This window comes from Taurulus bubalis, assembly GCF_910589615.1.
Source record: "Taurulus bubalis genome assembly, chromosome: 8".
In the NCBI taxonomy this organism is placed as follows: domain Eukaryota; kingdom Metazoa; phylum Chordata; class Actinopteri; order Perciformes; family Cottidae; genus Taurulus; species Taurulus bubalis.
This window is the reverse complement of record NC_136596.1, coordinates 4717520-4744142: the sequence shown is the minus strand read 5'-3', so window position 1 is coordinate 4744142 and position 26623 is coordinate 4717520. Positions and strand designations below refer to the sequence as shown.

The 26623-nt window shown below is 43.5% G+C and overlaps 2 protein-coding genes across 2 annotated transcripts in view; both read right to left on the bottom strand.

The window, feature by feature from the left end:
• rasgrf2b (Ras protein-specific guanine nucleotide-releasing factor 2b) overlaps positions 1-12427 on the bottom strand; it is a gene marked incomplete at its 5' end in the record, with an annotated part of 36390 nt that extends 23963 nt beyond the window's left edge. Inside the window, one exon of the mRNA XM_079221984.1 lies at positions 12152-12427. Coding sequence (XP_079078110.1) covers positions 12152-12427 — 276 coding nt within the window. The remainder of the gene's footprint in view (positions 1-12151) is intronic.
• Positions 12428-13628: 1201 nt separating this feature from the next.
• msh3 (mutS homolog 3 (E. coli)) overlaps positions 13629-26623 on the bottom strand; it is a gene marked incomplete at its 5' end in the record, with an annotated part of 39851 nt that continues 26856 nt past the window's right edge. The window contains 4 exons of the mRNA XM_079222285.1: positions 13629-13795; positions 15569-15737; positions 15937-16063; positions 23171-23357. Of these exons, the coding sequence (XP_079078411.1) occupies positions 13696-13795; positions 15569-15737; positions 15937-16063; positions 23171-23357 (583 nt within the window). The 3' untranslated portion in view covers positions 13629-13695. The remainder of the gene's footprint in view (positions 13796-15568; positions 15738-15936; positions 16064-23170; positions 23358-26623) is intronic.

Here is a 26623-nt window from a genome sequence, read left to right as displayed (position 1 = left end):
CGAGCTTTGGGCCCCTGCAGTGGAGATATAGGCTGGGGAGAGAGTCACCAAGGTGACTGGGACGCACACAAACACACACACACACACACACACACACACACACACACACACACACACGCACAGACTCCATCTCCATCCTCCTAGCTGTCGTTTCGATTCACTGGCTGGCTGGATTTTATTACATCAACAATAATCTGTGCTCTAACAGTCTTTGACAGAGAGAAAGCGGGACAAGAGAGGGAGCAGTTACATAATATTTCCGAACCGAGTACATATTTCTAAATTGTGTCACCGCCTAACAAGATAACATTTCCATGGCAACGCAAATATCTGACGCGTCGACCATGTTTTTGCCCCACCATTTTCTGCTTTTCAACAACAGGCTCTCTTTATTTCACGTGTTTATTGATCCATCCTGTAATTTGAGACGCAAGATGGAAGTGAAAGTGAAACAATTTAGCAAATTCTGAGATCCAGATGGATATTGTGAGCCTTTTTGCTGTCAGCACATTTGAGATAATAAAAGGGATGGCGCTAATGTCTCCGTTTACGACATAGCTTCCTTTTATAGCGCTATTAAAGTGAATGCACACACACATCTTCTCACCATGCGGGCATAGATCCACATGATTGCTTTGATCACACAGATGTCTGTCAGTAATATCACATATATGAGAATGAAAAAGGGAAGCGGCTGTAATGCTTTTCTCCTACTTTAAGAGCAGGGGTGAGAGAAATTGTAGCATTTATATGTTAAATGGATTATTTTTATATCTACCTAATAAAAATAACAAAAGTAAAAGTAGTCGTTATGAGGCAGACTGACCTTAGCGGTGTGCAATTTCATTAATATTACAAAAGCATTCAAATGTAAGTATGAAGCAGATTTCTTTTTTTGTATGTCAGATCTTCAAATGTGAAGTATATTGTCATTTTATCTTGTGGAGCACTAATATTGCGAAAGAGCTTTTGTTTGTGTGTTTCATGGACACAGGGAAGTGAAAGGGCCTAGCCGTGTGCGCACAAAGGCAGTGAAGAAGAAGACGGCAAGCTAGCGAACACGGATTTAAACAATGCACAATTTTAAATATTCAAAGAGTTCAAATACAATTTCTTCCTCATAAAACATTTGCACTGCGGATGCACATTGTGTTTTGGGTGAGAGACAGAGAACATGTTGACTTTGTTGGATTAAAACGAAAGAAAAATCCCCTTTTGAATGTCCCGTTTTCTCATTATACATCAGCTTAACTTTAAAGTGCTCTGTGTGTATGTTTAAATGAGTCCCAGAGAATTAGCTTTATATTCCCACTTGTATATATATGTATATATACATATAAATATATATATTATGTTTCACCCCCACTGTATACTCTTACTGGTTGGTGCAGCGGTGACCCAGTTGGCCCCAGGCAATCATTAAAGTTTAATGGTATCACATCCTTTATAGCAGATTTGACATCACGCTGGACCTCATGGCATTGAAAACATTAACAATGCAGTGCAATGAAATACATTGTAACGCTGTACCGTGTCCTCGTTAGTGGAAGAGCAACACAGTAAAAGCAGTAAGAGGTCCGTCTCTCTGCGAGCTGCGAACACGCAGCCTCCCAACTCCACAGCGCCATTCAGGCTCTGCCTTCAACTCAACTGTTCCCTCCATCCCTCAGGGCCTTCACTGTACTGTAAGACATTTCATTTAAACAAATAAAGGCAGAGAGGACAAGTAAAAGAAACAGAGACTCTTTCATTCTTTTCACATCACCGGCGACCAATTTATCACTCACCTTTTCTTTCTTTTTGTTTTGCCTGATCTGAGGAAAAGCTTTTACAGAGAAGGAGACAGGAACTGACAGCGTGACACAAGGGAGTGTGTTTACCACCACTGAGCAACACACAGGCGCAATGAATTGAACATTTTGGGTCAGGCATTAAAAACTGCATGTTGCGAGAACAGAGGTGAGGAGCGAGACTACTTTTCACTGCCCGACAGAGACGGAACATTAGGACGTTAAAACCTACCGCGTGCACTCTGCGATACACGGCGGGGCTTTGATGAAATACTTTTGCTTTATTAAAGATTAAAGAGTCAAAGATGAAACTGGACTTGGTGGTGATAGATTCATCAAGCAAACGACGGCTTGGGGATCCAGAAATACTAATGCGTTATAAATATTTAAAAGCAGATGACAGAATGTCGGGATCCACTTATGATTAAGGGACTGGAATAGCAACTAATGATGCAGCACTGCTGTCTGCTTTGCTACGTGCACTGATGAGGCCACGTTGTGTTGTACAGTCCTACAGATGGACTTCGTTTTGTATCTTGTTATTTCATGCATGTTACTGCTTTGCTCTTTGTTCACTTCAGTGGTAGAAAGAGGCATGGATGCTGAACGTGCTAACGGTTCGATCCCCGCTGGACTAAATGTGTGTATACTGAGAGTACCGAGAGGCTAAATAACAATGAAGAAAATGCACAGTTACATCTCAGGTCCAACCAGTTCAATCTTCTGTCCGTCCCACAAACTCGCCTTAAGACACGTGGTGACCGAGCTTTTGAGGCGGTAGCACCAAAGCTATGGCGCTAAGCTAACGCTCTGCCTGCAGCTCTACGGTTTGCTGAAACCAACTAAAGACATACCTGTTGTCACTGCCGTTTGGTTAAATACATGCTTTATATCCGGTATATATTTGATTTATTTGTTTTACTATGTTTTTTATAGCACCATCTTTTCATGTTATTTACGTGGATCGCTACCGTCTTCGCTCTTTGACACGCTACTCTTGCTATCGGTCCCCAACGTCCGTCTCGAAATGGGAAAAAGGGGTTTTAGGTTTGCTGCTCCTGCGGCTTGGAATTTGCTGCAGACTGATTTGGTCTCTTTTGGTGTTTTTAAAAATAGATTGAAAAAGTTGGAGGAAGGATCATCTGGTTGTAGATGTTTTTGACTGAGGTATGTGCACCTGTGGGAACTTGGATATGATGAGTTTTATTCATGCTGTGATCTAAAAATGTTCTGTTACTGTTTTATATTATATATATATTGTTATATGTCTGAAACTTTGTTTAATGTGCTCCTGCTGTCTTGGCCAGGACTCTCTTGTAAAGGAGATTTTGAATCTCATTGAGGCTTTTCCTGGTTAAATAAATGTATAAAAATAAATAGAAATATGTTTTTTATTATGCTTTCTTAACTGTTGTAATATTTTGACCCCTGTTATGGTCAATTTGGTTTGATTTATGTTTTTGCTTGGGTTGTATAAATGCATCACATTGAACATGGAGTTTGAATTGAATGGTTTTTTTCCTCATAATGATAACTTAAAAAATACTGCAGACTTGATGTTCATTGCAATTGGTTACAGAAGTCAAGCAAGTTTCAAACGTCTGCTTTTTTCATATCGTACTTTCACGAATAGAAACCAATAGGCGAATGGAACAGTAAACAAAAGTCCCACGCCACATTTCTAAAACACAGCAGTTTGCAATTGGATAACCAAAACGCTTATGAAGTGTACACAATTTGTGGTCCAGTAAATGAGCTACAACATGCAAACCGCTGGCATAGCTATTTAAATATAAGTATCCAATGCAAACATTGTGTTGGTGTCACTAGCAGCCATGGAGGTCAGAAAAATAGATCACTGCGCCACTTTACATTTCATTTTTGCTACTGCCTCATCTCACCTCCATATATAGTATACACTATTTAAAGAGGCTGCCACCATTGAGCAAACAATACTGCAAGCAAATACGCAACAGTACACACAAAAAGTGTTATTTGCATGAAGGCACAGGGAAGTACAAATGACACCATACCATGAATAATTGGATTAAAACTATAAACTGTGTGATTTTACTTCGTGATGCAGAGAAAACACAATCACAGGTTGGCTGATAGCATGTCCTTCGCCACGAGTATTTGCATTTCACACGTGACATGAGTTTTTTTTTTGTCTAATCCTATTTTATAGATCCATATGTGCTGAGGGAACAGAAATCATGAACAAGCTGTTTTGATAAAACGGGCTCCACTGGATGCTGATGCGTCTCCACCTTTGCACCGCTGTGGTGAGGCAGCGACTGCACGCTGATCCAGAGCCCCGCAGGGTAATAATTACCATCACAGAGGAGTACAACAGAGAGGAGGCCAGATGCATGTGTGTGTACGTGGGCCTTTAGAGGGAGCTGATATGATCCATACACTGGATTTCCTGTATGTACGTGTGTGTTTTTTGGAGGACGGGGGGGGGGGGAGTATATACAGTGTGGTGTTTTTCCCTTTGAAAGAATAGAAGTACACATGAGCTAGTACAACAGAGCCACATGCAGAGCTAATCTCAAACCACCTGTTATTGGCATTCTCACAGAGGAACAATACCTCAGAAATATCATTGTTGGCTTCATATTCATGACAAATATTAATTATTTAGGTTTGGGAGAAAAAAATACACAAAGTCGGAAAATAATCGACTGAAAAAGACACAATATACAAAAGGGGAAACCAGCCTACTTTGAATTAAAAACACTGTAATTAAAAAAGTACAGTTAAATACACTACTATTTTAACACCGTGGGTGTTTTTCTAACGAACTAAATAGTGCAGACAGAATACTTTTGGCTTTGACAACAGATTGAAATTGATCTCATGTACTGAATCGGGCGTAAGATATGTTACTGGCCGTAAGAGTTAAATCAGTTACTGAAACAATAAAAGTCATTTGTGAGAGGAATCTTTAGAGAGATGAATAGGATAGAAGGGATGTGGGTTCACTTTTCCACCCACCAGTCTACTGCATCAGACTCAATCTGTCTCTCTCCCCTTCCTCTCGTTTCTCAGCGCCTGTCGCGCTCCCGCTGGGGCAATAATGTCTTTTTTGTGCCGAATGGAGCTCCAAAGACAAGAACAAAGAAACAAACCCTTCATGTCATGAAATCCTTGTGCATTTAAATAATATACATTTGACCTTATTGTTGTAGGGTGCTGCTTGCACACCCATGCATCTTCTTTATTAAGTGGCCAGGTGTCAGCCATCATAGCCGCCATGATAAATAACGTCGTCGAAAATGTGCTTATTTGCATTTCTGCCAAGATTTAGATGAGATCGATAAAGGCTACATATTAGGCTGCCAGCAATCAATTAGCATAGCCTAGTATGAACACTGGAAAGAGGGGGAAACGCCTAGCGTGGCTTTGTTAAAACTTAACAAAATCTGCCTCTCAGCACCTCTAAAGCTAAGTCAGCATGTTGTCTCTTGTTTGTTAAAGCCACACTAAAGCCAGGAGTAAAAAAGATCACTTTGTCTATTTCATGAGGCCCTCCTGGAGATTCCTCTGGTTTCCAGGCAACATCACGTTGATGGCAAGAAGTCACGGCATCACCGTTAAACACAAAATGTACATTTACATCTTCTGTTATTGTACAGTTTAAAAGAAAAGGTGCTATAGGTTGTTCATGTGCTTTAGAGTTGCTGGAAGCTAGTTTACACTATTCATGATAAGCTAAACTGGCAGTTTAGAAATGCAGTTTAGGACAGCCAGCACAAATATATAATTACTATAATTACTATATCAACTAACATGAGACGTAAAAGCAAATGTGGCAGTTTTAACATGGTTCCTTTTTTATCTTGAGTTTACTTCCTCTTATTTGTATCCCTATTATTAGGATCCATTCTATAATTCCAGAAAACAGAGGGAAATGTATGCACTATTTTATGTACCCACAGAATTCACCTAATGATGTAGCAGCTAATGCAACAATCTGTGAATCAGCATCCCACATCCTGCGGTTTCTTCATTGCCCTCCATGCTGTTCACTTCCCCCCGGAGAAGTTCTTGCAACAAAGTACGGGGCTGTCTCCATCTATAACACACACACACACACACACCACTCACACACACACACTGTCTATGTGTGTACTAATAACTGTTGTGCCTGCCTCAGAACACTCTGATCAGGGATTACCTGTCTTTTTATCTGGAGATTAAACAGATTAGTCCCCACCTCCTCTGTTCACTTTCGCTGCCGACCTCCTACGCTCGATAAATCATAATGAAAAAAAAAAACATTTATACACACATGCAATATATAAGCTATCATCATTCAAGCTCTTTCTCCAATTGCACCTATTTGTTGCTCTACAGTCACTCCATCGCCAGAAGGAATGGATGCTGGATTGGAAAGTTCGCTCTACGACTCCCACAGTGCAACAGCTGAGGGGTCTAAACTCGCCATAAATCAGCTTTACTGTATTCTGGAGGATTGTCAGTGTGGCTAACCTGATCCTGTAAAATACGGTGCTCATAAACTCGGCACAGAGAGCAACAACAAACACACAAGAAACTACGTGACAATCCTATTACCTGACGCTAACGTTTATTTCATAGTCTCCCCTGTGTGTGTGTGTGTGTTCTTTTCTCTGTGCCACCACCCCACATCAGCACCTGTAGCTGGTGAAAGGAGGAGCATGTATGAAGATGGGAAACAATAACACCACTGAAGCGCTCGATGTCCAAAGAGCTTTGGATCACCCCAGGGCGTCCCTATGAACGGCCCAGCGCCGGTTCGGGAGGAGATGGGATGAAACACCGGACTGATTCTCGCCTCTCCTCTGCCTAACTTGAGGCAGTGTGGTGACTGACACGTTTTATAAACAATTTCTAGCCATGCCAAAATTCAGCTTGGCCGATCACAGCACATTCGCATTATGCTGCCGTTTTGCAGACAGGCTATTTTGGACACGATTGAGGAGTGTATACATTTGGATTTCTATAACCTTTTTGCTGAAAGGGCCCTTCAGGGTGGACAGTGGGAGAGAAACCAAGACAGTCAAGTTGAGAGCAGTGAAACTAAAACCAAAAACTAAAATACACTGAAACGCTCTGTGGAGCTGATGATAACTCTCTGTGTTTTTAAACTACAAGTTAGCCCTTTCACTTCACACATCATTGTATGATTGATGAAGTGAAATTATTAGAGCAGCATTAATAGGAATAGTTTATTATTATGGGGAATACACTTATTTGCTGTCTAATTGATTAAAAGATCGATACCACGTCTTTGCGTTAAGTGTGGAGCTTTGGCCTGGAGGCCATTAGCGTAGCCTAGCGTAAACACTGGTTCTCTTTTAAGAAGAACAAAAATGAATAAAATCCTGCCGGTACAGAAACTAATTTATCCATCTGCCCACAATTCTGTGCAACTGGTTGCCTGGTCAGCCCTGGGTGAAAACAAGACCCTGGGAAGTCACTGCTCCCCATCTGTTGATCGCCCAAAGCCAGGCTAGCTTTTCCCCCCCGCCGCTCATCTTTACGCTAGACTAAGCTAATCGTCTCCTAGCTGTAGCTCCACACTGGTCACACAAACACAAGGGTGGCATCGATCTTCTCATCGCTGCCGTTGGTCTTAGTTCATAAACATCAGGTCATTTACAGACAATGGTTTTCATACGTGCTAAGAATACAAAATCGCTGTGCCGGGAGGGGCTTCTTGGAAGTAAGCGCCGACCCCTCGTTGTCCTCCCTACTTTGATTAACGCAGCATTTCAAACAGAGGAGACAGACAAGAATCTGACTATTTCGATCCGACACTAATGAGGGCCATAATGGCTCAAACCCTTGGCAGACTTAAAAGGAAAATGAAAGGCAGCCCGCGGAGCAGATCAGGCTTCAGTAATACGGGAAGAATTGGTTCCTTGATGCAGACAAACGCGAGGCTCCGAGAGGGACGTTTAGAGCCATGCGAGCGCTGTAATGAGAAATGATTACACACACTCACGTGCATCAGGAAGTCAGCACTGACACTTCAGCTCAAAAGTGTCACCCCACCTTTCCTTGCATGAAGTCTAGTGAGAAGAGAGACGGTTGAAAATAACCCTATAAGCACACTTTATATAAGCGAATGCAGCCGGATCACACAAGACTCAATTAACCCATGATGCCTCTGCAGAGCTGTGAGTTTCTGGAGGAAAGTTCCTGTCTCACTGCACTACAGCCATGTGCATTACGCAAGGATGGAGTCTGTAAACATGAAACACATAAGGGGCATCCATGTCTTGGAGAAAAAATCCTCAATTGATCATTCATATTTACGCTGTTAGCTCTGAGGGTGTAAAACGCAGCATTTCAGAACAATATTTCAGCAAATAACAGCGTTTTAGAAAACACAAGGCCAAACCGTAAACCGTAAACAATGTTGCTGCAGTATACACAACAATCTGGCTACACTTAGAAGCGTCTAATATGGCCTGCCGTTGCTTTCTTTTTTTACATTTTTGTTTTGAACACGGCGGCTCAAAGCACTGTCAGAAAAACAAACAAGTGGATGTCTCATCTTCTCTTTCTGTGGGGAGTGCACAATGTTGCGAACAAATAATTACACTCTGGGTGGATGGAACAATGATGAATGCTGACGGGTAATAAACGCCCTGCAAAACACCGTAGCAAGGTAAACGCACACGGAAATCATCACAATTATCAAAACAGCACTTTACTCTTTTAGTTGGAGAAGAAAAAAAAACTCGGGGCCATCATACAGTGTATGACATCAGTCGGTGAACTTTTGTTTCACCACCAGTACATCATGCATGTATCTTTTTTCGTACCGCAGAAACCACGAACTGCCAACCCTGCAATTCGACCTGCTCTACCTCTGCTCCATCGACCCAACCACAACCACCCCGAACATGTCAAGTAATGCCGTTACTCTCCCTCTAACTGTGGGGAGCATCAGCAAACTAGAAGTACTGCGTCGCAGTTGTATGACTCCGCCAACCAGGCCAGTTACATCTATGTCATCGCTTCATCATCTTATCCTATCAGACATTTGTGACAGAATAGTCCAAATTAATATAAAGAATGATTGAGTTTTGTGATGTCACAGGGACCTTTGACAACTACATTCTAATCTGTTGAAAGTCCAGGTGCATACATTTGAAGAAACTCGCAGAAGGCGTTCATGAGATATCACCAGAATGGGACCGATGCGAGGTCACCGTGACATTGACCTTTAACCTCCAGAATCACATAAATTCCTCATCAGAATGGACCTGACAGACAGACAACCCAGCCACATCTTTCGCTTGCATAAAGGAGGACTAAAAGAACCTTCCTTTGCGTTATGATTTTAAAGCCGTCATTTTTGTTTGCTAATTTTTTTTAAACAGCATTGATGTCATCCATGATTTGTCTGCATATTTGTTTGGACTCCCCACGGCACAACTAGGTGATGCTCCCGACCAACAGAAAGAAAGCAGCACCACGGCCTTTGAATCGATCGGACAAAACATGACACGTGGGTGGCGATCTGGAAACAGCCGACAATGAACGTAATAGTCCTCCTCCTCCCTGGTCCATGGCCTCCGGTGAACCGTGTGTTTTTCTTCTCCCTGAGATCTTTAAACAACCCAACACTTGATTGACAATTTCTACACGACTGCATCCACACACGCGTGAGTTCACATCGGCAACGCACGTCCACATTCGCCGACGAAACTATTGAGACCGGTAGCGAAAGCTCTCCATATTATCTGAAGGGTTTGTGTCTATGTGAGCGTACAACAGAGAGAGAGTGGATGTGTGGTGGGTGCGTGGTTGCATTGTGGCTCACTGTGGGGGTGTGATGCTGCAGGTTGCTGGCAGACGCACTCTACGTGCACAGAAAAAGATGGAGAGTGAGAGCAACTGATGGAGAGATAAGAGGCCTTCTCTCACTTTATCCGCCAGCAAACCCTCGCACGGGGAAAAACGCAGAATGAGACTGAAATTATCGCTGATCGAGCCTCGATTATCTAGAACAGTGGTTCTCAAATGGGGGTAACGTGGACCCCTGGGGGTACGTGAAGGCACTCCAGGGGGTGCGTGAGATTTTTTTTTTATATATTTAAAATGAGCATTCATGAAAAACACTTTCAGTTCATAAACTGAATTGTATATGTATTTCACAGGTGGTACATCACTGAAAAAAGCTTGATAACCACTGATCTAGAACACTCACACACACACACACACACACACACTGCCTCATAACCCATATGAAAGTATCCGCGTGCACGTTGGTTTTCCGCGTCCTGTTTGCATGGCTACGTAGTTAAACAGTTACATTGCAGCAGACAAGGTTTCCGCTGAGGGCAGGTTGTAAATATCCCTAATTAAACATCGCAGCTGTAGTGTGAGAGACAGAGACAGATGGGGGGAGAGAGAGAGAGACAGTCTGCGCTGAGCTCGAGGAAACATCAGAGGAGACAGGTTTTAGGCTTACATCAGTGTGAGGTAGGAACCTCGTGTAATCCTGCCCTCAAAAAGAGAGATGTGTCCTCCTTTCATCATTAATAATAACAACTCAATACCAGATGTAAAGACAAAACTCGCCTTGTTTACTAATGACTTGATTAAAACCACACTTCTCCTGGCTCTCCTGAAGCCTCTTCTTCCCACATTTGAAAACATCTGGAAAGAATTGTCTTTTACGCATACTATGCATTTAAAGGGACAGACGTCTACTGGAATGATAATTGGTGGCTATTTTCTGACCTCTCTATAACTCTCATGTGAGTAACTGTGTATGCACTTGGTATCTCTCTAATACTTGCTCAAATTGTGAAAAAAAACATATTTTTTAAAGTCTCTCTCCAGTGTAACCCCCCTCACACACACACACACACACACACACACACACACACACACACACACACACACACACACACACACTCTTCAATGGCCATGATGCCTGTGCACACACATGCACCCATTCCCCCCGAGGCCAGCTGAAAACTGAAAGGGAAAAGAAAGGCTTCTGCTTTCTTTGAGATTACTTTCACGAAGTAGAGGTAGGTTTTTTTTGTTTTTCTCAAAGATTGATCTTTGATTGGCGGCTCCCATCATGTTCTTTGATGGTGGTCGTGTGGCCAACGCAGGTTTTCTCAATGAAAGGCTTGTGCAAAGGGTAATTCAAATGTTTCCTAGCAACTAGATCTCCCGAGCTGTTGGCGCAACAATGCCGAGGCAACTGCCAGGAGCGCAGAATCCGAGCGATTCGCCCCCAAAAACATGATATTCCACTGCTTTGAAGTCAAACAGCTCTCACATTTTGTTCAGCACTGCAGGATTCAGAAGTTCAAACTCAAGTTGCACAAACATGCATTAGTTAAACAAACAGAGCTTTGTTTTACATTTTAATTCAGATCACAAGATTTCTAAGGACACTAAACGTGCCCCACTGCAGTAACTAGATGAAGCACCGGACGTCATGTTACAGCCATAAAAACATGGCATCCTGGGAATTCATATTTTATTAAATGTAAAGATGATGTAGATTTATCGCAGTGCTGAATCAAAAACATATTAAATATGCATGTGATACGTATAGGGTGTGGAATGAAAGCGTGTGCTCTAACGTCGTAGCTTTCATGAGGTTAGGCGGCTGAACAGAACCAGTTGCTGTCAGACTGGAAATCATGTTGACTTTGAACTAAGAGGACATGTCAACCTTCTGGGATTGATCCACAGGAGGTGGAGTTCACAATAACCTGGACATGTGATGGACATGTGACAGGCCATCAGGTTTACACACATGGTGTCAGCCAATTTCATGACCTGAGAGAGAGAGAGAGACACACACACACACACACACACACACACACACACACACACACACACACACACACAGACAGAGACAGAGAGACTCCTCAAAAGAGTAAAAGAGAGAAATACATGTATGTGATGGACCTGATTTGATTTCTGAATTATAATAGTTTTATTATAAATGCATAGTGTGGACTCTCAGCCCGCCCATCTGGATCCGTGTGGCTGATCACCTGCTGCCCTTGATGCTCTTGACACTGCAGGACCTGCAGAGGCTGAGCTGCTGCAGACCCTCCAGTCTGCTGCTGCACGAGCCACTGGGCGTCAGTTTGAGGAACTTCATTTTTGTGATTTTGAAAAAGTTTCACGAGAAAAAAAGAGTCAATATACATATCAGTGGAAACCACGCGGGGTGTGTGAAGAACACAACATATAGCTCGATATTTATCTCAGTTATGTGTAGTTTGATGCCAGTGTTCGTCGGGAAGTGGAATCATCAGATTAGATGTGGGAACATTAGTCTGCAACAGGTTTTGGTGGATTGACTCTCCTAAAACTCTCACCTGTTTCTCCATCGCTTCCTTCCCAGCGGTGGACATCTTGGGCGCCGGGGAGCGCTCGCAGGTGCATCCTTCCAACAGGTAAATCCCGGCAGGTCTGGCGCTCTGCTCGTTCTCTGAGTAGAACAGTATATTCTGGTACAGGGTGAAGAACTTCTCGTGCCAGCGGCTGTTCTCCGCCGTCTTCTTGCTCAGGTAGCCGCGCTTGGTGCCCTCTTTACGCGCGACCGCCGACAGAAACAGCGCGTGCCCTTCGTTGTAGCGGACGCTCTTCTGCATTTTTGCCGCACGGTTTTTTGGGACAAGAAGAGAGGGAGGGGGGGTTGTCGGGACGAGAGGAGCTTTCACCCCCGAGCCTGGGAGCGGGTTGCGTGTGAACTTTCCCCCGCCGAGAGACGCGCGGTTTAGCGGCGCCGCGACGCGCCGAAAAGTTGCCCCGCTGACGGGAGCGCTTCTGCAGAGGAACTCTTGGTTGGAGACCTCCGAGTCCCACGGACACTAGGATACATCCATGCTCCACCGAGGAAATAAAACACACTGCTGTAAACAAACAAACAAAGCGAGAGGCGTGTCGTTCCCTAAAGGGAGAACCCTCAAGTGACAGAATCAGACTGGATAAAGTGTAATCGGCTTTGACAGACTCTCTCTTTCTCTCTCTCTCTTTCGCTGTGTCTCTCTATCTTGGAGTTGGCGGAATTAAAGGCGGAGCATGAGCATGAGTGTGTGTGTGTGTGTGTGTGTGTGTGTGTGTGTGTGTGTGTGTGTGTGTGTGTGTGTGTGTGTGTGTGTGTGTGTGTGTGAGAGAGAGAGAGGGCGTGAGAGAGCTAGAGATGTAATGCAGATTTTCCCAGTGGCAAATGTTGTGATTTGTGTCTGCATCATTAATAGCGTTGCATCAAAGAGAATATGCAAGAAAAGAAGAACAACAACAAAAAGAACACAATTTTCAACCTTTTCATGAAACAATTTAAAGCCTCCTCATGTCAAATCATGTTTCCTTCAGGCTTTCTGTCCTACCAAAAAAAAAAAGTTGTTTATTTAAAGAGGAGCTCCACCGATCATACACATTACAGTCTGGTGACGTACAGCTGCATATATGTGAAGAGAGTTGTATAAAACCATTTGAGGCACAGGAGGGAGCTAAACAAATACCTCATGTGACATCACTCGAGGCAAAAGTCTGTTGGGGGCAGAAAACTAAGAGTTTGAATGAAAAATAAAAAATAGCAAAACAGGAGTTGTGGAGAAAGGTGTGATCTTTACCGGCTACAGACTACAACACACCCGAATCTCCAACGTCAGCGGCCTATTTGCATTGTGGGTAATGTAGGCATTCACATAGTGACAAGGAAGAGGGATGCGCGGAATAAAGAATGCATTGATTTTTATTCAACACTCAGTGGAGTTAGGTTACAGTACAGATGATGGTGAGTGAAATCCTTCTCTCTCACACACACACACACACACACACACTCCCCTGTAGACCAAGTTATCGCTTCTCCCTTGCACATTCTTCTTTGAGTGCTGATGGCCGGCTGCTCTCTTCTTCATGGCGGTGCCGACTGTCCAGCGTTGGACTGCAGCCACTCCGCGAGGGACGATCTGTCCGAGACGTTCAAGAGACCCGAGAGAAGTTTCCTGTTCTTCCTAGCGATAAAGACAGAGAGATGTTGCTTCAACTAAATATTGTGGGTGGTACAATAAAACCCCTGCTCCTAACCTCCGACCAGCTGCTCAATTCCTCCGTGTGCGATTATTGTGTGCTCATCTTGGCTTCCCTCCAACAAAGTACAAACATTTCATATAGGAAGGATTACATTGACAGAGAGGCAAGGCTGTGTGTGTGTGTGTGCGAGCTGAATTTCATATGGTGAGGATTACTCAGGGAGAGGCTTAAGCAGCACTCAACTCCCAGCAAACCGAGATGCGGTGGACAAATGTACAGCGATGGACGGCCGTATTGGGAGAAAGTGCACGACACTACACTGATGCTCTGGCTGCACAAGACGGAGAATTTGCCGTGCTCAGCTTCCTAACTCGATCGTAAGCGGCACACCTGTGCCTGGCAGCGTGTGGTTCATCCTAAGGAGAAAATAACATGTCAGCATTTTTAAAAAAGATACATTTTCACTTGCTTTCTCTATTAGTGTGCGCCTGTGCATTCTTCTTAATACGTGGAAAATGTAATTAGGTAAGGGAAAATATGATGATTTGGACCCAATTGGGAGAAATAATGTTTGACAAAATTTACTTAATTTGATTTTAATTAGCAAAGCCAGCACATGTATATTCATTAAAATTGGATAAGAACAAATTAGGAACATTCATTTCTGCTTTTTTTTGCTGTGTGGTGGTGTACCGACAGTCCAGAGGTTATAGCTGCATCCCTTTAGGCCTCTAAAAGCATCTGAAATGAAGTCGACACTTCAAAACATTTCTGAAGTAAACTAATCAGTTTTTGGATGTCTCCAAATCAAAAGGGGCCAATTTTCTGTCGCAGTGGAGGAATTACATAGCAGAAAACATCCCATCATATCGCCGTGCTGGTGGCTCTGTCTCTCATCCTCGGTCTGAGCTGCTGCAGTTATCTGCACCCAGTCAGATTTTCCGGTAACATTGGTACATTTTCTGGTTTAGACGCGCAAGCACAAGAATACAATCAAGTTCATTTGAGCCGCTTCCAGTTTTATTTCCTTTCACTGTGCTCGTTTCAGCTGTCAAGCTCCGGCTATATTGAAACGCATTCAAGAAACTCTCCAAAAGCAGGAACAAAAAGGAACTGGATACTTTGGATTCATGGGAAGGTTCAAAGCAGGGGTCTCAAACTCAATTTGGCTCAGGGCCACCGCTGGTATTGTGATCTCATAGGCGGGCCACACAGAAAGCGCAATATTTTTGAAAGTTTACTTGTTTATTTACTTTTACATTCATAACATATTTTCATCATACTTAACAAAAAAAGGCAACCAGCAGTTTCTATACATTTTTATATATGTCACCTTTGATCTTTGCCATTATTTTGAGCCAAACTAAATAAAATAAAAAAATAAAAAATTGTATTTAGGGGTAGTTTGAATTTATATGAAGAAAAAAGAAAACTAAAAAAAGAAAAAAAAGAATTGCAGCCCGGAAATATGATAATTTTGGCATTATGGAGCGGGCCGTTGGGAGGGGGGCCGCAAATGGCCCGCGGGCCGCCAGTTTGAGACCCCTTAAAGGGATACACTCCAGGATTTAAGTATTAAAACTTCCATCAAGTGTTGGATTTTTGAGTGACGGATTCAAAAAGTTAAATAAAAATGTATTAGCTCCACAAACATACTGCATTTCCCACAATGCAGCTCTTTGCTGGCCGTGACTAGCAAACTGATCTTTGAGGACCTTTAAGAAATGGTCACGGTTGAACATGCGTGTTCTCACCTCTTGGCGTTGACCGCGCTCTCCAGCTCTCTGGATTTGCGTGCGGCGGTGTGTAGTACGCCGTTTGGGATGTCAGCCAATCGGGCGACATTCAGGCCGTAGCTCCGCCCTGCAGCTCCTTCAGTTAACTGGTAGAGGAAAGTGATGAACTCTGGCTGAACCTCTCCATCTGTCAGCACACACACACACACACATCTAAATTGACCAGCAAGGCAACAAAAATAAATGTCATATGCGCGCGCGCGCGCACACACACACACACACACACACACACACACACACACACACACACACACACACACACACACACACACACACACACACACACACACACACACACACACACACACACACACACACACACATACCGTCAGTGTCAGCGGCGATGTCGGGTTCATTGAGTAGGAAAGCCATGTGGTAGTTGCACACGTGTTCAGGATGCTCCAGCTCGCACAGAGGAGGGTAATGGGTCACGAACAGGGTGAGGGCTTTCACCTGAGAAGAGAGCCAGGTGTTAACATGTTGATGCCGGTCAGAAGAAAAGCTGCCAGGAGGCCGTGTGCGCCAGACTTTTATAGATGCGAAGGATCAGGGAAACCGCGGGTCGGCCAGGTGGAACTGGACATTGGTGAGAAAACATCCAGCGACAGGAAGCGGCTCTTCACTTCTGTTGTCTCCGGCACAGACTCATGGCCGGTGGGTAAAAGTATGAAAAGTACAGGATGTACAGTAACATCACTTGTGGTGACCCTGCATCTGCTATGTTTTTTTTGTTTTTTTTACCGACAATAGATCCACCACCTTCCCACCTACTCACCAGCTTTGCAGAGTGCCCGCGAAAAAGAATAGATCTGATCCCAGAGTGTGCACAAAATGCAGACAAGAAAATTATATAAAAACTGCAGCAAATGTTGCACTGCGGTCGTACCGGTCGCATTCATCTGTTGAGCACACCCGGATGCTTATTGCAGTGTATTAACAAGGAGTTGGTTGATGTTGATTGAATAATGATCACATATGAAAATCAATGAGCCACGGCTCCATAAAACGCAGCGATGAAACAGACACGTTCTCGTAAACAAGGTGAAGGCACAAACACAAAATAAACTAATAATAATAAACCAATAAAAAGCAATGGTTTCCCAACAGGGGTCATGAGTTGACCCTTAGGGGCCGCCAGGTAATTACTTATTACACGAGATAATAAAAAAAAAAAAATCTGCTGGAGGGAATTATTATACATCATGAGTCTGTTACGAGGGATCACACGTAGATGTGGATATATATATTCATTATGACGACCGCTGTGATATTTCAGTGGATAAGTGGAAACTTTGCCCTGGTGGTGGCATCCAAAAGTCAGCAAAGTCAATGGGATACATCCCACGGGGACCATGAATGTGTGTATAAAACCTCATGGCAAAGTGTTGAGATACTTCAAAAAGATGTACAACTAACCAATCAACAGACAGGGCCATGCCGTAAGAAAATAAATGATTTAACTCATCTGCAAAGTAAGCAAATATATACAAAACAAACATATTGCAAGCCCTTATGGAAATACATCTTAACCTTTACTACAACTATGTAATTAATATGGAAAGTAAACTTTGAGATCGTGTTTCAGTTCCGGCAAAATGTTTCCGTGAATTTGTATTATATTACTTCTTTTACTTTTTCCCTTCAGCCAAGAGAGAGAAGTAGGCGTTAAAAAAAAAGAGAGCAGAAAGACCGAGGAGATAAAGTGACACATATACCAAATGGTGGGCACCATAACAAATGTTGCATTATTATGTAACGCCGTCTGCGTTACCACAACCAAGCAAAAGTTGGATCTGCAGAACAAAAGAGCGTCTCCAGCTATCGTACTTTGGCCTCCTGTTACATGCATATGCAGTATTAATGAAACATAGCTGGGTTAAATATTCCAATGTAAATCCCCATGTATGATGATGGCAGAAACGATTGCAGAGAGAGAGAGAGAGAGAGAGTGTGATCTCTCATGGTGATTTACATCATCGCAGCAGACAGGCGGCTGCAGGGCTCGGCTGGCTCCGGGGTCGCCCCGCTAACCGCTCGGTCTTAGAAAGGTCACACGTCACCAGTAATACCTCCGTCTGAAAGAGACGTGCCTTGTAAAAGATACACACACACACACACACACACACACATGCACACACACGTGCACACGCAGCTTCCATCATTCTGTCCACCTACACCGAAAAAGGTAAAAAACAAGCAGAGCGCGCCGCCTTCACGATATGCCGATTAGGCGCTAATGGCGGCTCATTACCACACCGCCCCGGGTGAGGCGACAGCCGTGTTCTGCAGAGCCGGACGATGTGACGGAATCAGAGCTGAAGCAATTAATCAATTCATCGTTTAGTCGGAAACCAGAAGATTCATCAATAATTGTTTGAATTATGTGAAAAAAACAAATCAGCTGGTGTCAGAATCTATGATCCTGCACATCCATATTTATACAGTTGGTTGACTGAATAAGCAGTTTAGAGACTTTCTTTGCAGTTCAATTCAATAAACCTCATCTTCACAGTTGGTTTATCAGAGTTGAGAGCATAGACTACATAAGAAGTGGACGCAGTCACTTTGCCGTGTGGACCGCCATCTTGTTTTTTTAACAACCAAAAGGCGATAAGAGGGAGGAGCTAACAAAAATTATATAATTTACTTTCACGCCGGTGGTAACAACCTGTCAATCACAAGGTAGCCCCGCCCTAAAGCATGCCCTGTTTTATGGTCTATTTAACGCTAAATGGACCATAATTTACGTGAAATAAAAGAATTTCCTGCTACATTTAAGAAGACTTGAAACTAGAGATTGAGACCATAAACTCAATTCATCTCTTTCTCATAGACTTCTATACAATCAGACATTTTGTCAAAGAGGCTGGTTGGTGTGTGTGCATGCGAGTGGGCTTCCACCCGGTGGTCTGATCCCGAGGAGAAAAGGCTGGAGGGGTCAACACCGCCGCCTCTCTCTGTCTCGTTACTGCTCTCTATCCTATTAGACACTAATCCAATTCAGACTCAAGCCAACGCCCTCCGTGTTCTCGCCTCACAACGAACAAGGCTCTCGCTGAGGTGTGTGTGCGCGTGAGACGAGGAGATGTGGTGTGTGTGTGTGTGTGTCACCGACCTCTGACTTTGACCGCGAGTCAATCTCTTACTGGTCTAAGTGGTTGGAGTCGGGGTCAGTGACTGGTGCATATTCTGATGGCCTTTCCTTTAGATCAGCGGTCCCCAACCTAGGGAGGAATTCGACTCTGGCTTTTTAGAAACAAATGTCACCGGTCCAATGATGTCCTCCCCTGAAAAAAAACTGCTGGTCCTTATGCAGCAACTGTGCTTTTTCTGACCAGTAAGGGTGAATGCTAAACATATACAATTTGAATGTTTGCATATTGTGTTTAAATCTCTTAAAAAAACAGAGAGGCTATTGGCAAAAATGTTATACATCGTTAATAAGTATGTTTTCTTTCGTGTATCCATCCATTATCTTTAACCACATTGCACCACATTGCTAGATGACGGCAAATTCCCCACACTTTACCTTTAAAGGTGAACTCCGCTGCACTTGTGATATAATGTATACAAGGTGTATGAAGCCGTCAGTTGGGGTTTAAGATTCCCAGTTTAAAAATGAAAAATATCTAATAGTTATATTAGTTATGGTACAAATGATTACAGTGATTGTTAGAACAGATGGCCAAGTAAAATACTGTATGTTAAGGCAAGTAGACCTTCTGACATGACTATGCAAGTAAAAGGCATCCCTTGTTATATGTCTGTAAGAATAACAAACATGGAAATATGTAATGTTTTATATGTTGAGGCTATACATTAATTAAGTATAATTTATAAAGAGTTGGAAGACATGCAAAAACCGCTTCAATTTACAATTTGTTTTAGCCAAAAATATGTAGAAATAATTATGCACTCCTCCTAGTTTGCTCATTTTTGATAACTGTTAGGAGGTGATGAAAATATTGCACCGCCGAGTTTGTGGGTCAGTATTTGCCGTCATGGAGGTCTTGATCAGCTGCGTTTGGAGTTGAATTTGAGTTCCAATAAATGTCTTATTGCCAAATTGATTTCATCCCATTTAGTACTTTCCCCCTGTTTGTTATTCAACAAGTGGGACTAAGGACACAGAACAGATTTAACTGTTTGATTCAGAGAACTCTCACTTTTTCAGCCACACAACAGTCAGCGTTAGAAAGTCAATTGTGAGGAGAAAGCAGGCAAGCTGTGCCCGAGTCTGTGCCAGCACTATAAGACCTTCAGTGTAAAGCAGATCAGGACTAACTCGTCTTTATCCGCGCCAGAATCACTACTTTGGTTCAAGTGAATCCCTGCAGGAGTTCCATGCTGCAGGGATTCACTTGAACGTTCATTCTCAAGCTTCCAGACTACTCGTATCTAGAGCAAGAAAACACACAAATAATCTACAGATGAGAAAACATTCTCATGTTCTCAATTGATTCCCCTTCTTCTCTCCTTGAGTTTCAGTTCCCCCGATCTCCTCAGAGCATATCTACGAATGAATGATTGCCTCCACATGGCTCTCAACATGGCGACGTTGGATTCAGCGGCTAGCAGCCAACGGTGACGGTGCCAATGGTCCCAACAGAGAGACTCACATGGGCTAAAAGGCACTCGCAGCCGGCCCCGACGATGTCATCAAAGCACAGAGAAGCTTGGATTACCACACACACACACACACACACACACACGGGGAGCTATAGAGGGAGACTCGCTGTTTGATGCTGTATATTAATGTTATAGCTATAGCGAGAACAAAAGCCAAACGAAATGTGAGTTGAGAGGAAAGACGGACGAGCGTCTCCTCTGTGTGCCGTGTACTGAGCAGAGAGAGAGAGAGAGAGAGAGGGAGAGAGAGAGAGAGAGAGAGAGAGAGAGAGAGAGAGAGAGAGAGAGAGAGAGAGCAGTGCACAGTCAGTGGAGCACATGTGGGTACTTCGCAGGAGCTTTTGTGCATCAGCGTGAGCACATCAGACCATTTACGCCCACGTGGAGCGATGCAAATGTACCCACTGGTGTGCAGTGCAGCCAAAAGTGAGTTCTGGTGAGTTGTCGTTCTCCACCGAGTCCAAGTGTAAAGCCGGGCCCGGTTCTGCCTGTTGTTGTTGTTTTGTTTGCGCCGCAGTATTACAATGATTGCGCGGTCACATGCGAGCCTGAGTCACGGAGCGAGGGGAGAGCGATGTTTTTACAGATGAGCTTAGTGTGAAACTAAATAGGCGTGAATAAACGTGAGAGTCTGCGGGAGTCTCGGAGTGCGTAACGGCTCAAGAAGAGGACAGCGTGAGGTCAGAGCTGGAGGCCGGCCGTGATGTCACCGCCAAAACAAACTCTCGACACCAACAGGAGGAGGAGGAGGAGGAGGAGGAGGAGGTCGGCCAGCAGCGAGGAGGCCTCTCAGTACAGCACAACTTCTTTTGTTTGTCTTTCCGTTAATAGCGAGGCTTCTCTGAGAAATCAATGCTGTTATACAACAGGTAGTTAGAGTTAGCTCCCTCCTCCTGCCGGCAGCAGCTGCATTAGCTGCTACTTACACATCTTCACGCTACGTTTTCCAGCAGGGTCGCGTAACCACCGAGATTCTGTCCAAAGATTAATGTGGAACTGGCAAAAACATGAAAACTGGAATGAGCTTTTCAAAAGATAAATGTTTATTCATCTATATTTGAACAGGGGGTAACTCGGGCAATTTGGAGGCTTTTTTGACTGAGGTCTTGGAAAACAGAAGATAAACAAATACCAGCACTCACAGATTGGATACAGCTTGTAAAGCTTTGATTACCCAGAAGGCAGCGGTGGAGTAAGTACACTTTAAATGGTAAAACTCCAGAAACCCCTCAATAGCATCCGTCAATGAGCTGCACCCTGGGCCTCATGCTTTCACTATTTAGATTCAGAGTTTTTTGTAGTTCCCAAACAGAGTTGCTCCCTAAGGTCAGAGGGGACCATCCGAGTTGATAAATCCAGACAAATGTAAGTGATGTGGAATAATAGATTACGGAATATCCATTTATTATACTCATCCATTTGGCCTTCACAAACGCTTGAAAAGACTTTGTCAGCTAGTCGCTAACGGCTGCAGGATGTCAGGTTGACAAGAGCAGAGTTTGCAGCCCACAATTTTTTTTTTATAATAATTTGGATTAGTGAATCTTCTGGTGATTCTTTTAACTGACTTGTCAAAGTGGACAGAGGCTGTCTGGGTAATGTGCACTTTAGATAATCTGAAGTTGAATGAATGTGCGTTGAGTATTTCTGACGTAACAACAGCTGTGCGTCCTAATTAATGCCACAAGCATGCAACCCCACGTCACACTGAAGCAACACGTGTGCTGACGGCATTGATCCGAAGCACTGCAAATTCTCCACACACACACACACACACACACACACACACACACACACACACACACACACTCTGAGGAACAGTGAGCCCCACACGTCTCCCCACGGTCCCTCTCTTCCCTTTTGGCCTGAGCTGCAGGCTAAGTTTGTACCCTTCTGCTTTCCGTACACGCCGTTTTTTTTAAACGACGGCTGACAAAAATAAGGAGGGAAGCGTATTGGACAACCTGCCATCAGCCTGGATGATGCGAGTGTTTCATGAGAATCAAACGAGGCACAACATACGACCCTTGCACACCTTGACACGACGAGGGATAGCGCTCTCTCTCTTTTTCCATTGCAGCTTGCACTCCAACAGATTATTAACGTTTAGATCAAGCTCGACCACAAAGAGCCGCTCTGCTGCCGAAGCCTCTCCGGAGCCTCGTCTTCCCCTCGGCGAGAAACTAACAATCACTGCAGTCTGCAGAGCGCTGGACTCATACCAACACATGTAGGAACGCTTGATGGTTCCTTTGGGCTTCAACATCCAGCAACTAGGTGAATGTGTGTGCGTTTGACAACAGGGTGCGTTTCACGCTATTTGGTATTTCAGTCCCATCAACGCCTTCCCTCCCGTTTCTTTCTCTCCATCAGGGTTCATACACATTTTGACATTTTGGATTTCCATGACTTTAAATCTGGGTGTAAATCACAAACAGAGACTGATGCAGACTTCCAAACGTCATCTTATGTCCTTAAACTTCATGAATGTCAGGATTCTTACACATTCTGACCAATAGATTTCCATGACTTTTCCATGACCAAACATTTTGTGAAATCTCAGTGTAAACATGAAAAAGTGAGTAAATGTAGTATTTAAACGAACAATGAGAATACAAAGCATACAGTAAACCTTAAATGACACAAATGAATGAGAGACAATAGTTTGATTAAAACTTAAAAACATTTATATAGATGTCTGTGTGTATGCCTGCTTATATTTTGAGCGTCTTTCTTTTAAAAGCATATTCATTATTTCAAACTCAGCGTAAATGGACGTCATGAACACATGAATATAACACATTTCTTAAAAGGACTTTTCCATGCCTGGAAATAACCATTTTAAAATGCCATGACTTTTCCAGGTTTTCCATGAGCGTAAGAACCCTGTCCATTTCTTTCACACACACACACACACACACACACACTTACATCTCTGATGAAGTAATCCAGGGTGGCGTAGGCGATGGCGATCCCATCGTGGGTGCTGGTTCCCCGTCCCAGTTCATCGAGGATGACTAATGAGCGCTCGGTTGCACGGTGAAGGATCTCCGAGGCTTCGGTCAGCTCCTCCATGAACGTGCTGCGGCCTTTGTAGATGTTGTCCGAAGCCCCCATCCTGAGGATTAGAGCAAGAGAAGAGGTCAAGTGACGGGTCAGGGGTCAAAAGTGACGGGTGAAGATCAGTTTTAGAGATGGCGGGTCGGACTGATCGTGCAGCAACTGTCGGTTCTCAGGGTTAGATTGAACATTTTCATTCATCATTCTTTATTCTCCTGTAGTACAACAAGAAATACACATTTCCAGATGGCCTTGATACAATCATTGTTCGCGTGCAACAAAGTTGGAAAAATAAAGCTGCCGAGTCTTATTGATAAAGTCACAGATGCAAATAACGGCGGGTGGATCATTTGCTAACTTCATTTAAATTGCTACAATACCGCAACCCTTGTGAGAAGATACATCTGGTGTGAAACATAATTCAAGTAACCATTAAGTTGAAGTATTTACATAAACTACATTTTTAAACCGAACGACACAGTTTTTTGACTGAAACTCCTTTGAACACCAAAACGCTGTGTTCTATTGTGATTTTTGTTGCAGATTCCGATTCTTTAGGTCTTACTCTTTCCAAAATGGGCTGTTGTTAGGGCACCATAATACAGTTTGAAAAACTCGGTGACCGCTCCAGGAGGCATTTTTTTTGGAAATCTTGCTCATATCGTGCTGGATGTTCGTAGGTATCATCAAAATATCTTTTAAAAGTGATTTTTTTGCAAATATCCATTTTTTCCCCAAGACTTTGCTGAAGAAATACATCCAATAAACACAAGTATTGGAATTCATTTTTGGTTCCTCCGACGACTCAAACACAGGGGAAAAGAAAAAGAAAGAGTCTAGAACCAAAATTGGTTCCACCGTGCTTAACGGCATGCAGTAACAAATACAATGTAATTAATAATGCTAAAGTGCCATTATTGTAAATACTAAAGCAAGTTTGGAAGAAGTACTTGATCTCAAAGATGAAGCCATGGAGATAATTCTGTTGTTCTTCCACAAACTCAACCAAACACCCACAGACAGAACTGCACACACAACCAAGAAAAGGAAAGGTGTGAAACTCTAAGTGAGAGAAAGAAGCTCCCACACTCTGAGGCTCTTTTTCAAACCGAACAGGAGAACAAGAAGGAAGTCCACCTGCAGGGCGATGCCGTGGTTCACCTCACGTGTCACGCACGACCTCCAGACCTCGAGGCCACGTTCAAGTCACAACATCGTTTCCACGACTTGCAAAACTCTGCTTACAAATGTGTCTTCTCCTCTGAGGTTACTTGGGTTCAACATCCCTCCATTTGTGAAATTCCTCCAGGTTTTATTTTCAAATTAATCTGGACGTATCCTCATTCAGCCGACAGCATCGGAGATTAAAATGATATATATTTATTTAGGGCCCGAGCACTGATGTAGTCAGAGCGGAGGACTTATTGTTATTTTTAATTAGAATTTTGAAGCATCATCAATCGTTTATTTGCTAGGCATTCATTTTCTAATCACAAACAGAGACTGATGCAGACTTCCAAACGTCATCTTATGTCCTTAAACTTCATGAATGTCAGGATTCTTACACATTCTGACCAATGGATTTCCATGACTTTTCCATGACCAAACATTTTGTGAAATCTCGGCGTAAACATGAAAGTGAGAAAATGTATTATTTAAACTAACAATGAGAATACAAAGCATACAGTAAACCTTAAATGACACAAATGAATGAGAGACAATAGTTTGATTAAAAGAATAAACATTTATATAGATGCCTGTATGTATGCCTGCTTATATTTTGAGCGTCTTTCTTTTAAAAGCATATTCATTATTTAAAACTCGCCGTAAATGAACGACATGAATATAACACATTTACATGACTTTTCCAAAACCTTTGGGCTTTTTTTTTTTTCAAGGACTTTTCCAGGCCTGGAAATAACCATTTTAAAATTCCATGACTTTTCCAGGTGTTCCATGACCGTAAGAACCCTGCATATCCGCATTCTTTGAAAGGAAAGCTTTGATGTGTGGCCAGTTTTGGTTTCAGTTCTGGACCGAGAGGAGCCTCCAGAAGGCGCTTCACCCAAATGTGCCTGATGACCGGTTTCCCTCCAGAACCATCGGCCCCAATCTGCTGCCGTCGACCCCCAATACCGGAGCACTGGACCGTTCTGGCACGAGGTCCAACGTGTGATGAGAAACATTAAAAACAACCTAGGAATGCGTTGACAAATCCTTCAAACGCGAGTATCGTATCGTTGATGATGGAGGCCATGGCGAATCTAAAAGTGGAACGAGACTCACTCGTCGCCACCCGCCGAGCCCACGTCAATGGATATTGCAATGACAATGAATGAACCACACACACACACACACACACACACACACACACACACCAGCGTTACCACGGTTACATCACACACATCGGAGAGGGGCCAATTTATCGTCCGTGCACTCGCATGTGTGCTGAGACTCAGGGGGGGAATTACGACGATCGGATCTTTTTTCTGCGGGATGGACAGAGTCAGGCGAAAGCAGAAGAGCGGCCTTCCTTCGAAAGCCGCTGATGAGCGGACGTACAGCAGGAACACACACGCGCCCCACCAGCTGGGCGCCCCACCAGCTGGACGCCCCGCGGCGCCGCGTCCGGCTCCTCGTTCCCGCCAAACAAACCCATCCTGAAAATAGAGTCATTCATCATCAGCGGCTCACGTGATGAGCCACATTTCAAGGTTCACTTGCTGCATTCAGACAGTCTTAGTCTTGGCTTAAAGGACCATTTCATCTAAGAAGAAGAAAGAAGAAAGTATCCCGTGATGATGTCACACGGCGACCAGTTAGGGCCCCCACGGCCCTCACAGCCGCTTGTGGCGGTCTTTCTGGATCTCAGCCTCGCTTCTGTGCCCCGAAAATAAAATATAAAAAAAAAAAAAGGGCAAAAAATTGAATCTCACTTTATTTTCTGATGCATGTGGAAGACTTAAGTAAAACACGGCATAATCACTGCTAAGAGTCCATGGTCGATTAAAGGTCCTTTTCAAAAACGCTGTTTTACATTCTGCTTCCTTTTGCTGTTTCCATAACAACCATGAAGGGATGGAAGGATGTGCTCTATAACCTTCAGGACTCAATGCCGACAATGAAACACACACACGCACACATACACGCACAGACAGACACACACACACACGCAGAGGCAGCAGCCGCATGCCTCCATACACACATATGCATCCATCTGCCCCACACACACACACCAGGCTTACTATGCTGAGGTCTGTAACAGAACACACACACACACACACAAATATGCTCAAACCTCTGCATGGAATATTTGTGAAAAGA